At 61.7% G+C, this 14200-nt stretch overlaps 1 protein-coding gene across 1 annotated transcript in view; it reads left to right on the top strand.

The window, feature by feature from the left end:
* Positions 1 to 12779, top strand: part of CACNA1I (calcium voltage-gated channel subunit alpha1 I) — a 103876-nt gene extending 91097 nt beyond the window's left edge. Inside the window, exons 28-36 of the mRNA XM_079936273.1 lie at positions 627 to 697; positions 3858 to 3936; positions 4628 to 4749; positions 5216 to 5560; positions 5809 to 5955; positions 6807 to 6929; positions 8543 to 8708; positions 10163 to 10359; positions 11728 to 12779. Coding sequence (XP_079792399.1) covers positions 627 to 697; positions 3858 to 3936; positions 4628 to 4749; positions 5216 to 5560; positions 5809 to 5955; positions 6807 to 6929; positions 8543 to 8708; positions 10163 to 10359; positions 11728 to 12369 — 1892 coding nt within the window. The 3' untranslated portion in view covers positions 12370 to 12779. The remainder of the gene's footprint in view (positions 1 to 626; positions 698 to 3857; positions 3937 to 4627; positions 4750 to 5215; positions 5561 to 5808; positions 5956 to 6806; positions 6930 to 8542; positions 8709 to 10162; positions 10360 to 11727) is intronic.
* Positions 12780 to 14200: the final 1421 nt, after the last annotated feature.

Below are 14200 nucleotides of genomic sequence, written 5' to 3'. Positions count from 1 at the left end.
AGGAGCCCATACTTGACACACACTCAACCAACCGTCCCGTGGGCACACACGCACCCTTGTCCTGACAGCTCTGTACTGCACCCTGCACACCCCCTCCATATAACACCCTGGTCCTTGTGGTCCAGTCTCAGGTTCGGTTGAAAGGAACCCAGTGCAGCTGGGAAGACACTGGGTCCTCACCAGCATTTCTCCAGCACTGCCTGGGACGCGCTGTCCTTGAAATCCTCTTCCTTCTCCCAGAAGCCTCCCTTTCTCCCCAAGGCTGTCCTCACACTTCTTTCAAAAGCCTCCTGCCTCAATGCTCACCCTTCCACCTGCCCTGCATGTTGCCCCCAGATTCTGAAGTGGTGAGGGGGCAGGTGGAGAAACTCAGCAGTAATACTGGGGCCCTCTCCAGCCAGAGGGAAAGGGAGAGACCCCAGGGCCACTCACGCGTCGGTCATTGTGGCCTCACTGCCCTGTTCAGCTGAACCCACGTGCTTGTAGTACGGCATCGCAGAGCTGTCGTCCTTGATTTCACGCTCCTCCACTTGCTCACTCTCCTGCATTCACACACGAGCACATACGTGCACACGCCTGTCCCCACTGGCCCGGGCTGAGTGGGCCGGGCTGGGTGTCGCCCACAGTGCTGAAGCTGCTGAAGATGGCCACGGGGATGCGGGCCCTGCTGGACACCGTGGTGCAAGCCCTGCCCCAGGTAAGAGCTGCTCCTGTGGCCCCTCTCTGGGGCCCTGGGGCGCATGGGCCCTGACTTCCCTTCTCTGCAGAGCTGCCCGGAGCCAGGGCAGAGTCCCACCTCCAGAGAAGCAAATGTGAGCCAGGGGCTGCGAGATGGGCGGGGTCCCCTCTGCTGCTTTTTCCCTGACTCGCCAAGCGCTTGCCCACGCCTGCTGTGTACCGGACCCTGGGCTGCCGCTGAGGAGTCACCAGCCTGGAGGGGAAGACAGAGGCCTCAGGGCGGTGTGGGGAGAGGCCCTCACACTGGGGAATCAGGGAAGGCGTCAGGGCACTTTGAGCTTGACCTTGTAAGGTGGCTTGGTAGGAGAGGTGGTGATGTGGATGGAGAGGTGACAGATATGACATTCTAGGAGGGGACAGCATGAAACCCTGACCTGGGTGAGAACCCTGGGAAGTTAGGAAAGCCCCCCACATTGGTGACCGGAGGGGGGATGGGTCAGGGCCACAGAAGGTGCATCTTTCGTCCTCCTCGGAATTCTGCAGTCCCAGCTCCCCCTCCCCTCAGTGTGGTCTCACCTCACTCTGAGGTGAACCTCATATGCATTCATTTATTCATTATGACTCACCTAGTCTTAAGGAACTTTAAGTGTCTTAAAGTAAAAGGCACGGATACAGCATGCTAAAAATGAGGATAAAAGATTAACAGCCCAGGGCAGGTGAAAGCAAAGCTAACCCTCTCAGGAACCTGGGCTAGGGATGTTAATGAGTTCCGTTCTTGAGTTTGGTGTGAGCTTCCCAGCAGCCTAGCTGCAAAGGGAAAGTGACACGGCTTACAGCAGGTCTGGGTGGAAAGCAAGGGCCTTCGTTCAGAGAGCTGTGGTCTTTCCTAACACGAAATCCCTTCAGAGGAATTTGTCTCATGGGAGATGGGGGGTGAGTGCTGGGCTGGGGGGTTAGGGTGTAGACAGGAAGTGGGTTGGAGCCCAGACTCAAGCCCTTTTGACCTGTGGTCAAAGCCTCATCCCCGGTGAGAGCCTGGGTGTGTGACTCAATCTCGCGTGCCTTGGTTTTCTTGCCTGTGAAGCGGGGGATGGTATCAGCGCTGACCTCAAAGGCGTGTTGTGAGGTTTAAAGTGGTTCAAGCTTAAAAAGCCCTGAACGGTGCCTGGATCACAGGAAGCGCCAGGCAAGCGTCTGCTAAGGATGGAAACGGCGGTGGCGAGTGTGCCCCCAGCCTGCCTGGCCTCCTTGCCCCTTCCCCTACCCCTTTCCCCTTGTTCTGACCCCTGGCCATGCTAGGGTGGCTCCCAGGCCAGCACTGAGTTGGCATAGGGCACGTGGAGATGCCTAGGAGGTCCCAGCCTCGAGTAGGAGACACGTGACAGTAATTATACTTTAAGAGACGCGTGTGCCAAGAACCATGCGGTATTGGGGTGAGGGGCTTACCCCTCAGCATCTGCTAGCTGACCCTGGACATTTCCTGGGTTCTGTGTAAAGTGATACGAAAATGAAACTTCAGCCCCATCCTTCCAGGCTTTGCCTCAGGCACTCAGAGGGAGGAGGCATCAGGGAAGGCTTCTCAGAGGAGGTGACCCATGATCTGGGTATTGGGGGTGGGGAGGAGGCATTTAACAGGCAAAGACAGAGAGAGGGTCTTCCCTGCAGAGGAAACAGAATATGCAAATGGGGTCTGTTTTCTGTGTGGTTGGAGTCGGGGTGGAGAATCAGGCTGGGAGGGGGTCCGCAGGGCTGGATCACACAGGCCTTAGATGTCAAGACAGCAGGCCTGGGCTTTGTCCCGTGGGCAATGAGAGCCACGGGAGGGTCTGGATAAGGGAGGCCTCAAGCAGAGCTGCCTTTAAGAAGGTTGCTCTGGTGACCGTGAGGAGAATGGATTGAGGGAGAGGCTGGAGGGAGGGAGGCCGTTGAGGAGGCTGCTGTAGCCGTGCAGACTCGGAGATGCTGAGGGCAGGGAAGAGGGGGAGCTGGTAGGAAAGGTGAGGTTGAAGAAATGCTGACCTGGGCCCGCACAGGGTGGGAAGCTGCGCTGAGGCTCAGGCCCTGCCGGATTCCTTCCGGCAGTCGGGGCCTCACGTCTGGCCTCAGAGGTACTCAATGAGTGCTTGTTTCATTAATGAATGAGAATCATTTAATTAGACACCGTTGGTGTGATTGTAGCACAGATTGGAAGGAAACCCTTGTCTGCAGCAGAGAAGCATTAAGAGTCTGTGATTAACGTGGTTTATTTTTCAGCAATTAACGCAGACATCCTCGGGTTCTATTCACGCGGGTCTTCTGAGGGTTCTTAGAGATACTTCATTTCTAGGGCAGGAACGTTTTTGACCCTTATCTCATCCATAACACGAATTAAAGGCGGTCTCTGGACTATGGATAGATTTGAAATAGGTTTGGAATCTGCGATGTTTTTCTCCCACAGGAGCTGTGGGATGGGGGTGGCTGCGTTTGCAGGAGGCTTCCGGGGCCCCCAGTCTTGCATGATTCCTATGTTCACTCCGCTCTGTGGCCGGGGCCCATGCTGGCCTGAGGAAGCAGATCTGAATTAATCCAGCCATGTCTCTGCTCTCAAGGACTTCCCAGACTGGCAGAGACAGTGACAGGGACACACCAGTTACTCTCATGCTGTCAGACTGCATCCTGGTCTGCCTGAAGGAATCCAGGCGGGCTTCGTGGAGGAGGTGGCATTATTGCTGCACCTTCCTTTCCTCTCTCTCTCCATTCATCTGTGGGATGGTACTAACCACACACAGGTGTAGCGACTGTGTGCATGGACCCTGGGGCCAGCCTGCTAGGCTTGATCCCAGTCCTGCCACTTATTAGCGATGTGGCCCTGGGCAAGTACTTCACCTCTCGGTACATCTGTTTCTTCCCCTGAAGAATGTGGGTAAAAGAGAGTTCATAGATCCCTGTGTGCAGTAATGAACGTGGAGTGCTTGAAACTGGGCCTCTCACAGCAAAGGCTCCACACATGTTTTATTATTGTCCTGTGCTCTGTGCCGGACCTGGCCTGCCCTCCAGGAGGTCGTGCAGGGGTGGCAGACACGGACACAGAGCCTGGTGAAATGTTACAGCTGCCCCGACCCTCAGGCTGGTCCTTTGCCTGGAGCCTGCCGCCCGCCACCTCCCCAGGCCCTGCCCAGTCCCACCTGCTGTCCCCACAGGTGGGCAACCTGGGCCTCCTCTTCATGCTGCTCTTCTTCATCTACGCTGCCCTGGGAGTGGAGCTCTTCGGGAAGCTGGGTGCGTGGCGCCTGAAGCAGGCCTGGGCTTGGGGGCTTCGTGGAACAGGTCTGGTGGAGGGCCTCGGCAGGGGTGGGGAGGCCTGAGACACACTCCCCCACCAGACTGTCCCGTCAAGGTCTTTGTATTGGGGAGATGCCCCCAGAGCAGGCCTGGGGGGGGATGGATGGGCGGCCCTCAGCCATCCACGTGCCCCTCCCAGTGTGAATAGCAACTTTTGAGAGACGCTAGCCTGGGTCCGCAGGCACACCCAGGCCTGTGCAGTGGACCGCCGACTTGGGGCCCCCCAACTGTCTGGCCTCTCAGGGGTGCCCCTTCTGGCTCCACCTGCTGGTGCCCATCCAGAGCCAGTGCCGCCCCAGCAGGCAGAGTGGCCAGGGCACAGACCAAGGGCAACACAGCCCACATCCAGCCCAGCCCTGCACAGGGCTGGCTCCAGAAAGTGGGGCTCCCTTGGGCATTGGTCCTTACCCACCCCATCGTCTCTCTCAGGAATTGATACCTGGGTGGAGGGAGGAGCCAGGCTCACCGGAATTTGAGTCCCAGCTTGTGTGGCACCTCCTTGAGCCTCAGTTTCTCCATCTGTGGGCTGGGCACAGTCTGCACGCACCTCTGAGGTTGTCGTGGGATTCTGAGATGAGGCCGAGGCAGCAGTGCAGGGCGGCCCGGGCTGACCCCACTCTCCTTCCAGTCTGCAATGACGAGAACCCGTGTGAGGGCATGAGCCGGCATGCCACCTTCGAGAACTTCGGCATGGCCTTCCTCACGCTCTTCCAGGTCTCCACTGGCGACAACTGGAACGGGATCATGAAGGTACACGTGGGTGGGCTGGGGAGGGAGAGTTGGGCTGGGTTCCGGGTCCTGACAGCCAGGGCTCCCGGGCCCTCTGCCTGCCCAGCGGGAGGGGGGTGCAGGGCACAGAGAAGCAGAGGGACCTGCCCGGGACCCTGAAGCACAGTGAGGTGGAGATAAGGCCAGGGTCTCTGTCTGCCCCTAAGTGCTGCTCTGGGGTCAGTGCTCAGATTCTAGGGGACAGGACTCTGCCCAGGGCCAGAGGGTCCTGGGGGCCCACGACCAGGGCCAGGGGCTCCGGGCACCACTCCTCCGGGTGCCAGGCGCTCGGCGTTGGCCTCACTGCCCATCACCCAGCGCAGGCTCCTCGGCCCTGGCCCGCGGTCTGGCCTGGACTGGGTGGGGAGGGGCTCGTGAGGACAGAGATGAGGCCTGCGCCTGGAGGCCCCCGGGCCTCACCACTGCCTCCCCGCCCCGCCGGGTGCAGGACACCCTGCGGGACTGCACCCACGACGAGCGCAGCTGCCTGAGCAGCCTGCAGTTCGTGTCGCCGCTGTACTTCGTCAGCTTTGTGCTCACGGCCCAGTTCGTGCTCATCAACGTGGTGGTGGCCGTGCTCATGAAGCACCTGGACGACAGCAACAAGGAGGCCCAGGAGGACGCTGAGATGGACGCTGAGCTGGAGCTGGAGATTGCCCACGGCCTGGGCCCCGGCCCGCGGCCACCTGCCGGCTCCCCGGGGGCACACGTGCCTGGCCGCGGGCCGGGAGGGGCGGGTAGCGCGGGCGACGCCGAGGGCCACCTGATCCGAAACTGCTATTCGCCAGCCCAGGTGGGCGGGGCCCGGAGAGGGCAGCGGGGTCGCAGAGGGCTGGGAGGGCAGCTGGGCGGGGGCCTCGGGCAGAAAGCTCTGTCGTTTCGGGCCCCACTTGCTCGGCTCCACTGAAGGGGCGACCCTGTGATGAGGGGTCGGGCCCAGGCCACGGGCAGAGAACCAGGAGGGCAGCTGTGCCCACCCGCCCCGCCGTCCCGACCCGGCCGATAATCCCGCCTGTCCCCACCCCGTCCCCGTCCGCCTAGGAGAACCTGTGGCTGGACAGCGTCTCTTTAATCATCAAGGACTCCTTGGAGGGGGAGCTGACCATCATCGACAACCTGTCCGGCTCCATCTTCCACCACTACTCCTCCCCGGCCAGCTGCGAGAAGTGTCACCATGACAAGCAGGAGGTAGTGGCAGCCCCGGAGGGAGCTGGGGCCTCGGGGTGGGGGACCAGCCGGAGGGGAGAGCGGCTCTGGGCGGAGGCCTGGCTGGGCCGACTTGGCCGATGCTGCCCGGGGGCTGTGGCAGACCTGCCTCCCCGAGCCCGGGCTGGCCTGTCCGTCGGCTCAGTGCAGGCCTGTGGCGTGGCCTCAGGAGCTGCGAGGCCCCACTCTGTGTCTGTACACAGTGGGTGCTCAGAAAGGGCCCACCTTGGTGGTGGGCTGCTGGGGCCAGCAGGAAGCCCGTGTGTCACCTCTGGTGCAGTTTGCCTTTTCTGTGACAAACTCCAGGTGGAGTTTCCCGGATGGGCATCCCAGGGCGTCCAGTGGCCTTGGGCCTGTCTTGTGCAGGCTCAGGCGGGCCCTGTCCCCTCTCCCCAGTGGGGCCCTGAGCTCGTCCCCAGGGGTGTTCCAGCCCCTGGGAACCCCCCTAACCTGAAGTGGCTTCAAATTCCCCAGGGTCCTCCGGGCTTGCAAACACCTCTGCGCGTGCGGGTAGCCTGCACAGGGCCACGGGTGAGTTAGACCCAGCCAGCCTCGAGTGGCACTTGGCCTAGGGGCAAGCAGACCAGCTTTGGTTCACAGCTCACGGCAGCTCACCTGCCCTCCAGCCCAGCCCAGGCGTGGCACTCTGCAGGCTGTGACACCCTCGTGTCATCTCCCACCCCCTGCCCAGGCTGGGTTCCTGCACAAGGTGGACATGCTGTCTGTGCTCAGATCTCTGGTCCTCTCTGACCACTGCCCTGCATCTTTCTGGAGGACCGGACTGCCCCATCCCAGCCCCAGGGGGGACCCGACGCTGCCGCCTCTCCCTGCAGGTGCAGCTGGCCGAGACAGAGGCCTTCTCCCTGAACTCAGACAGGTCCTCGTCCATCCTGCTTGGCGATGACCTGAGTCTGGAGGACCCCGCAGCCTGCCCACCTGGCCCCAGAGACAGCAAGGTGAGCGCCCAGTGGGCTCCTGGGCAGGCGGGTCTGTCCTTGAGCCTGGCCTCTGCCTGCTGTGCCGGAACACTGTTCCTTCCTGGCTCACCACTTAAGTGGCACCCACTGTGTGCTGGGCCCTCGTCTCCTGTTGATCAGATGAGGGCTGGGAACAGAGAGGCAGAGTGATTTACCTGAAGCCACACAGCAACGAGGCCAGCCAGGGCTCCAATCACAGCATCCAAGTGGCCTTGGCCACTCACTGTAGCTTGGATGTTTTTGATCCATTTAATGGGAGTTGTCCCTGGCGGGCCAAACTTACAAGGGGGCCTTAAGGCTGAAGAGTTGAAACAGGCGCAAGCACCTACTGTGCGCCAGACTTCACTTGCACTCAGTGTGTCCATTCCCCAGCTCTGTGTGGCAGCGATAATGTGGCTCCATTTCACATGTGAGGACATGAGAGCTCTGAGAAGTGAGTTAGCTTGTCCTGTCACACAGCCGGGCAAGGCAGAGCAGGGAAGCCAGCCCTGGGGCTGGTCCCCAACCTCTGCCCTAGAGGCGGTCAGTCTGAGGAGGCCAGGAGGGCTGGAAGGGCCACTATGTTGATCCTGCAGACTCGGGCAGGGGAGGTGTGCCACCTGGCTTGTGACCTCAAGGCCAAGTCGTTCTTGCCCCAGCTCAGGGATGAGAGAGGGAGCCCCTGGCCTGAGGTTGGGGTGCAGTGGCCCTGCCCTAAGAGAGCCTCGGTCCCCCTGACCCCTGACTCCTGGGGCAGCCTGGGTTTGGCACCACTGCCCCCCAGGGCTGTCCTCCATCAGCTCCAGAAAGGCTGGGATGGGGGGAGTGGATCTTCCCAGCCCCTCCCTGCCCCCCATCCCCTCCCTGACAGCTGACAGCTCCTACAGCTCCTTCCTGTATCTCCTGCACCCCTGCACTGTTTTCCACACAGTATGTTGGGGTGCACAGTTTCTAGGGCCTCGTTGGGCTTAGATGGGTGCTGTTTTATTAGGACTCAAAGGACAGTTCGTAGGGGCTCATCTGCCTTGGAGGGGACATTGAGGCAGCTTTTGAGGAGCTTACTGTGCAGAGGTCGCCTTGGGCTGCAGGGTTGAGAAGGGTTAGGGCCCAGGGAGTGCCAGGAAGGAAGGCTGGCAGCTTCTGGGTGCCAGGCCCCAGAAGGAGGGGTTACTCTCTCGTTTATGGCTGTAAGAACGGAGACTCAGCCACAGGAAGGGACCTGCCCAGGGTCATGCTCACAGGGAGGCCCTGCAGCCGCTTGGCCAGGCTTCTGGTGCCTTCACCCGCCTAGACTTGGCTTTTTTACTGACCAGGGTCTGAACTAGGCACTTGGCTACAGAGACAAGGAAGACCCTCAAGGATCTCAGAGTCATGAGGGGAGTGACTGGGAAACTGCTACCTGCCTGGGACATCAGAGAGGGCTTCCTGGAGGCGGGGCCCTTTCACCCGGGATTTGGAAGATGATGATTGCTGGCCAGGTAGCCGAGGCGAGAAGGCCATCCCAGGCAGTGAGAGCGACCAAGCAAAGGGCTGAAGAGCAAGGGCATGAAAGCAGCTGTGGCAGGCTGTCCCCCCTCCACCATCCTGCCCCTTTCACCTCCCTTTTCCTGTAGGGTGAGCCGGACCCGCCTGAGCCGATGCGGGTAGGGGACCTGGGTGAATGCTTCTTCCCCTTATCCAACACGGCTGTCTCGTCGGATCCGGAGAACTTCCTGTGTGAGATGGAGTCGATCCCATTCAACCCCGTCCGGTCCTGGCTGAAACACGAGAGCAACCAAGGTGAGGGGTGGAAGCCCCGTCAGCTCCCCACAGCCCTGATCTCGGGTGTTGGCTTCAGAGGGGGCGGGCTGAGTTTTTTCCTTGGTGTTTTTGCCTAGACTATTATATTGAGTCCAGAAAGAACGAGATGGATAACTGATAATAAAAGATAGGAATCTCAGGCCTGATAGAAATGAGATCATAATTATACCAGAAGTCTAGGCTAGTGGAAGATTCATGCTGAGTGTCCTAGGAGCTGTGGTGAAAGAGGAAACACGTTGGCACACAGAGCTCGTCAAGCAGAATGAAAGCTGCCTAATTATTGAAGGGTTTTTCTAGAGCTGAATTCGAGAGGTGTTTATCCCACAGATCGTCACACGAGGTGATGCTGAACAACAGAAAGCCTGTTGTCCTCAACAGCCCTTTCGTACAAAGCCCCACCCTCAGCATCCTCTGTTTGCGCTTTGGGCTTGTGGCTGGGTTCTGGGCGAGAGGACGGAGGACTCAGTTGACTGGTCCATCACGGACTTACCTTCACTTCCAGTCCCGTTGGAGGGTGATGGGATCTGGCTTCACAGCACTGGCTGGGGAAGGGGGCAGAGGGGTGAGCTCAGCAGAAGAGGGGCCCCCAGATCCTGAGCTCACCCCAAGTGCTATTCTGGCCCTGAGCGCTTTCCAGGAGCTGGGGGTGGAGTGACTTCCGAGGACCTTCCCTAAAGCTGACGGCCTCTGGACTGGACATCATGGCTGAGGGGCCAAGACCCCAGACTTCCCGAACCAAAAGTTGGGGCACAGGACCCAAGAGCCTTTCTGATCCAACGAAATCCCATCTTCTTTACCTAACCGTTCATTAACATTTTTCTTACATAATAAGACATAGATTAGGAATCCCGCTACCTGGGGACACTCAGGCTTCCATCTTCATCCTGGAAGGCACTGAGGGGACCGTGGACAGAGGTTGCCCCCGAAGACCGGCCCCAGCTCTCATTTCCCCCTCGCCCTCTCCTTGCCCCTCCCCATCCCCAGCACTCTGTCTGGTCTGCCATCCTGCCTGCTGTCCTAGGGGGGCCCCCAGGCCTGGCCAGACCTCCTGGGTGTCAGGACCTGGGGGGTGACTGTCACAGTGAGCAGTGCTCTGCACGGGGCTGGGAGCTCCACAGCTGCCTCCTGCTCTTATAGCCTTCTCTCCACTCCTCGAGGTGGGCAGCTGGTCCCCATTTCACAGAGGAAGGAACCCAGGGGGCCTTGAGCCTGGGTCTGCCTGGCTCCAGAAACTGTGCCTTTGCCAAGTGCCCATCCTCCCAGGACTCACACGGGCAGGCTCGGTGTTCCTCTCTTGCTTTCACAAAGGGGACACCGAGGCTCAGAGAGGGAGCCCGCGGTCTCACAGCCAGTTTGTTAAGTGGCCCTTTCCTGCCAACCCGCCTCAGGGGCCTGAGCCTGCTCCCCAGCTCCCTCTTCTCCCTCCCCAGCAGCGCCCCCGAGCCCCTTCTCCCCGGATGCCTCCAACCCACTCCTGCCCATGCCGGCCGAGTTCTTCCACCCTGCTGTGGCCGCTAGCCAGAAAGGACAGGAGAAGGCCGCTGGTGCCGGGACCCTCCCCAAGATTGCCCTGCAGGGCTCCTGGGCCTCCCTGCGGTTGCCAAGCGTCAACTGCACCCTCCGCCAGCAGGTATGGCACTCCCAGCTCTGAGAGCTCTCCTGTCAGGGGACATCTGAGGGGCCCTTAAGTCCAAGGTGGAGGAGGAGGGGGTGGGCCCAGCCGAAGGCACAGGGCACGGCAGTGCTGGGAGCACTTGGGAAAGTGAGGGGGTAGTGCTGAGACTTGAGGGAGGAGGTGGCCCTAGAGGCTGATAAAATGGGCAGAGCCGGGTCCCAGGGCATCTGGGGACAGAAGGGGGGGGGGCAGGCCCGGACGCGGTGTTGGGGGTGCGGGGCCCTGAAGGATGGTCATGGGGTGTAGCTTGAGGGGATGGGGAGGAGGGGGCGTTGGGAGGCTTTGCAGGGGGTGGTGGAGCTCTGAGGGGGTTGGGGTGTGATTACTAGGAATGGAGATGGGGGGCAGGTCTGGGCGATGGCAGGTCTTGGTCTGCAGGGCCACCTGTATTGGATTGGTCAGGGCCACCACCTGGGCACCCACAGGGCCCAGAGCACAGAGCAGAAGGGTCTGTGGACGTGACATCCCTCTTCTGTGGGCGGGTGCTGGGGGAAGGGACCAGGTCCCCGGGAGAGGCACCCTGCGGCGGAGGGAGGGCGGAGGGAGGGCGGGCCCCAGGGCCCCGGCAGGTAGCCGTTTGCTCCCTCGCTGACTGCTGACCCCAGCTGCGCGCCCGGCTGGTGCTAGGCTTGCAGGCTGCAGCGGGCGGCACGATGACAGAGCCCCTGCCTCCTGGGGTTTACAGTTTAGTGTTTAGTGTGTTGCAGGGATGTGAGAGGAGAGAAGATACACCGAAAGAAATGCATGGAAAGTACAGTCTGTTTGATAGTGATACGGGCCAGGGAGAACGCTGCACAGGGAAGGGGGCTGTGCGGGGAGCCGGGGCGCGGAGGGGCTGGGAAGGCTGTGAGGGGTAAAGCAGGTGGGTATCAGCCGGGAAGAACTTTCCAGGCGGCAGCCAGAGCAGAGGTGCGGGTGGGGGTAGGGCAGTGGGGTGGGGCCGGGAGGATCCCGGTTAGCAAGGGGGAGGGTGGTGGGAAGTGAGGTCCCAGAGGGGTGGGGTGGGGCCCAAGGGCTTTTACCCCCTGTGAGCCCGGAGCCTACGCCACCCGCGGGGGGGCCAGGGTCTGATGGGGTCCGAGAAGGATGACGCCGACTGTCCCCCAAGGGTCGGGGAGTGGGGTGGGGCAGGGGGCCGGGTCGGAGGGCCACCCAGGAGCTCAGACAGGTGGTGGTTGGGCGAAGGGGAAGCCTGGGATGCCGCGTGTGATCCGAGGGAGTTCCTGAGGGCTTGGAAGGAGGACTGGGCGTGCTCGCGTGTCACCGGGAGGGGCGGGCTGCGGGACACCGGGCGGCCCCCCATCCCCTGTGACCTCCCCGCAGGCCACGGGGAGCAACACGTCGCTGGAGGGCAGCCGCAGCAGCTCGGCGGGCAGCCTGCAGGCCACGCTGGAGGACAGCCTGACCCTGAGCGACAGCCCGCGACGCGCCCTGGGGCCGCCCGCGCCCGCCCCGGGGCTCCGCGCCGGCCCGTCGCCAGCCGCCCGCCGTCGCCCGAGCCTGCGGGGCCGGGGCCAGTTCAGCCTGAGCGGGCTGCGGGCGCATCAGCGCAGCCACAGCAGCGGGGGCTCCACCAGCCCGGGCTGCACCCAGCACGACTCCATGGACCCGTCGGACGAGGAGGGCGCGGGCGGCCGGGCCGGCGGGGGCGCGGGCAGCGAGCACTCGGAGACGCTCAGCAGCCTTTCGCTCACCTCCCTCTTCGGGCCGCCGCCCCCGCCGCCCGGCCTCCCGCCCGCGCGCAGGTTCAGCAGTACCAGCAGCCTGGCCGCCGGCCCCGGCCATCCCCGCGCCGCCGCCCGGCCCCAAGGCCTGGCCCGCAGCCCCTCCTGGGCCGCCGATCGCCGCAAGGACCCGCCGTGCCAGGCCGATCCGGCCGCCGCCCGGGGCCCCTGGGCGCCCGAGCCGCAGCCGCCGCCGGGGGAGCCACAGCCCGGGGACGCCGCGAGCCAGGGCAGGAGATGAGGGCCGCCGCCCGCCCGCCCCGTCTCACCTTCTTTACCTCAGGAGCCAGGGGCAGACAGCAATACTTCGTCCGCGACCTGGCCGCCGCGCCGAGCCGCCGGGGCTGGGGGAGGAGCAGGGTCCGGGCTGCCGAGGCTCAGATGGGCTCAGCGTGGTCCTGCCCGTGCATATACGTGTATACATATGCATATACATAGAGACAGACATATATATTTATTTATTTTTTCTACTGAGAGCTTATGACTTCCAGAAAGTGCTGAAGGTGGGGAGTGCGGGTCCGGGCCCAGACGGGGCTTTCGCCTGACCCACAGACGGGGCCCAGGCCAGACCCACTCCAGGGCAGAAGGTCCTGCCGGGGCGTCGGCAGCTGTGATTTCTGGCGTCTCCCCTGGGCCGAGAGGAGCTTGGAGAGGGCTCTCAGGCCTCCGAGGGCCCCGTGGCCAGGGAGACAGGCCCAGAAGAAGAGGTGGGATTCAGGGTGCATTTTTTTCCTTTAAAGAAGAAACGCTGCTAAGATCCTGCCCGTCCACGTGTTGGGGTGTCTGTCTTGTTCCCGAGCGTCTAGTTGTTGTGACAGTCTTTTGTAGATGCCCCAGAACACACAAACTCTCTTAGTCAACCAGTTAGGTGTCTTTCTTCAGAAAAACCAGGGGCGAGTAGTCGTATTTTTTTAGGGCAGGGGTGGGGGGAAGGGCGTCTCCAAGGCTGGGCAGGGGCCTCTGCCTCAGGTGAGGTCCTTGGCCCGGGTGGCTTTGCCCCAAGGAGGCTGAGGGCAGCAAGGCTGCAGGAGGGAGAGGAAAGGTGGAGGCATTAAGCAGATGAGATGCTTGAAGGTCAAGGGAAGCCACCTGGTCTGTGCTGGTCGGGCTGCCCCTGGGGCTCCTGGGCTCGGGCAGTCAGTGGCTGGTTACTTATTGCCTTTTATCCCCCAGGTGGTCCCTGAGCCACGGCCATTCCAGGAGGTTGTACGGCCCCCTCCCCTCACAACCCCCTGTCCCCTGAGCTGCTCTGCTGCCCCTCTCCCCACCCTCCATGGAGTTCAGGGTGAAGCAGATCTGACAGGATTCTAGGCAGGGGTGACGCCCAGCCTGACACCTGGAGACCACATCCCCCCCACTCCCGCTGCTTGTCTCTGGGTCTCTGTCTCATACCCATCACCCCCACTTTCCCAAAGCTGCAGTGCTTCCCAAATGGGTCACGGACGGGTACTTTTTATTTGACTAGTTATGCATTTATTTTAGTATTTATTAGAAAAAAAACAGTACACTGACCCCATGATTTCACAGACATATTGCTGAGGTCAAGGCTAGTTTCTGAGCAGTGAACGGACTTGAAGTCAGTCTGAAGAAGGTTGGGAAGTGGTGGTGGAATGGTCTGCGGACACGCAGGGGTCATGGGGTGGGAAAGGCTGCAAGTTGGGACCCACTGTGCTTCAGGAATAACCAGGCCCTTTGCCTGTGTGAGATCGTCTCAGTGGCTTCAGCTGGGCCCCGCTGAGGAGCCCTTGACCTTGTTCCCAAACCCTGACCTGGCTTTGGGCTGGGCTGCAAGCTGTGGGGAGGGTCTGCTTGACGGGCTCTGGGTGTCTTCTGGGCAGCGTAGGGCCCCCTGGGGCCTGGGCATCGTGCACAGGGAGAGGGCAATGTGGCCTGCAAAGCCTTTCCCCCAGAGCTGCTGGGGGGAAGGGTTGCCAGGCCCACTTTACACCTGAGGAAACCAAGGCCCAGGGAGGTGAAGGGGCCACCCCAGGATCCCCCGGGGCCTCGGGCTCCTGAGCCTGGAACGTGCAACAGTGACCCTGAGTTTCAGAGCAGGTGGACTCAGAAACCAT

The sequence above is a fragment of the Stenella coeruleoalba genome (assembly GCF_951394435.1).
Source record: "Stenella coeruleoalba genome assembly, chromosome: 11".
In the NCBI taxonomy this organism is placed as follows: Eukaryota; Metazoa; Chordata; class Mammalia; order Artiodactyla; family Delphinidae; genus Stenella; species Stenella coeruleoalba.
Note: the sequence above shows the minus strand (reverse complement) of the source record. Positions and strands in the feature narration are given on the sequence as shown.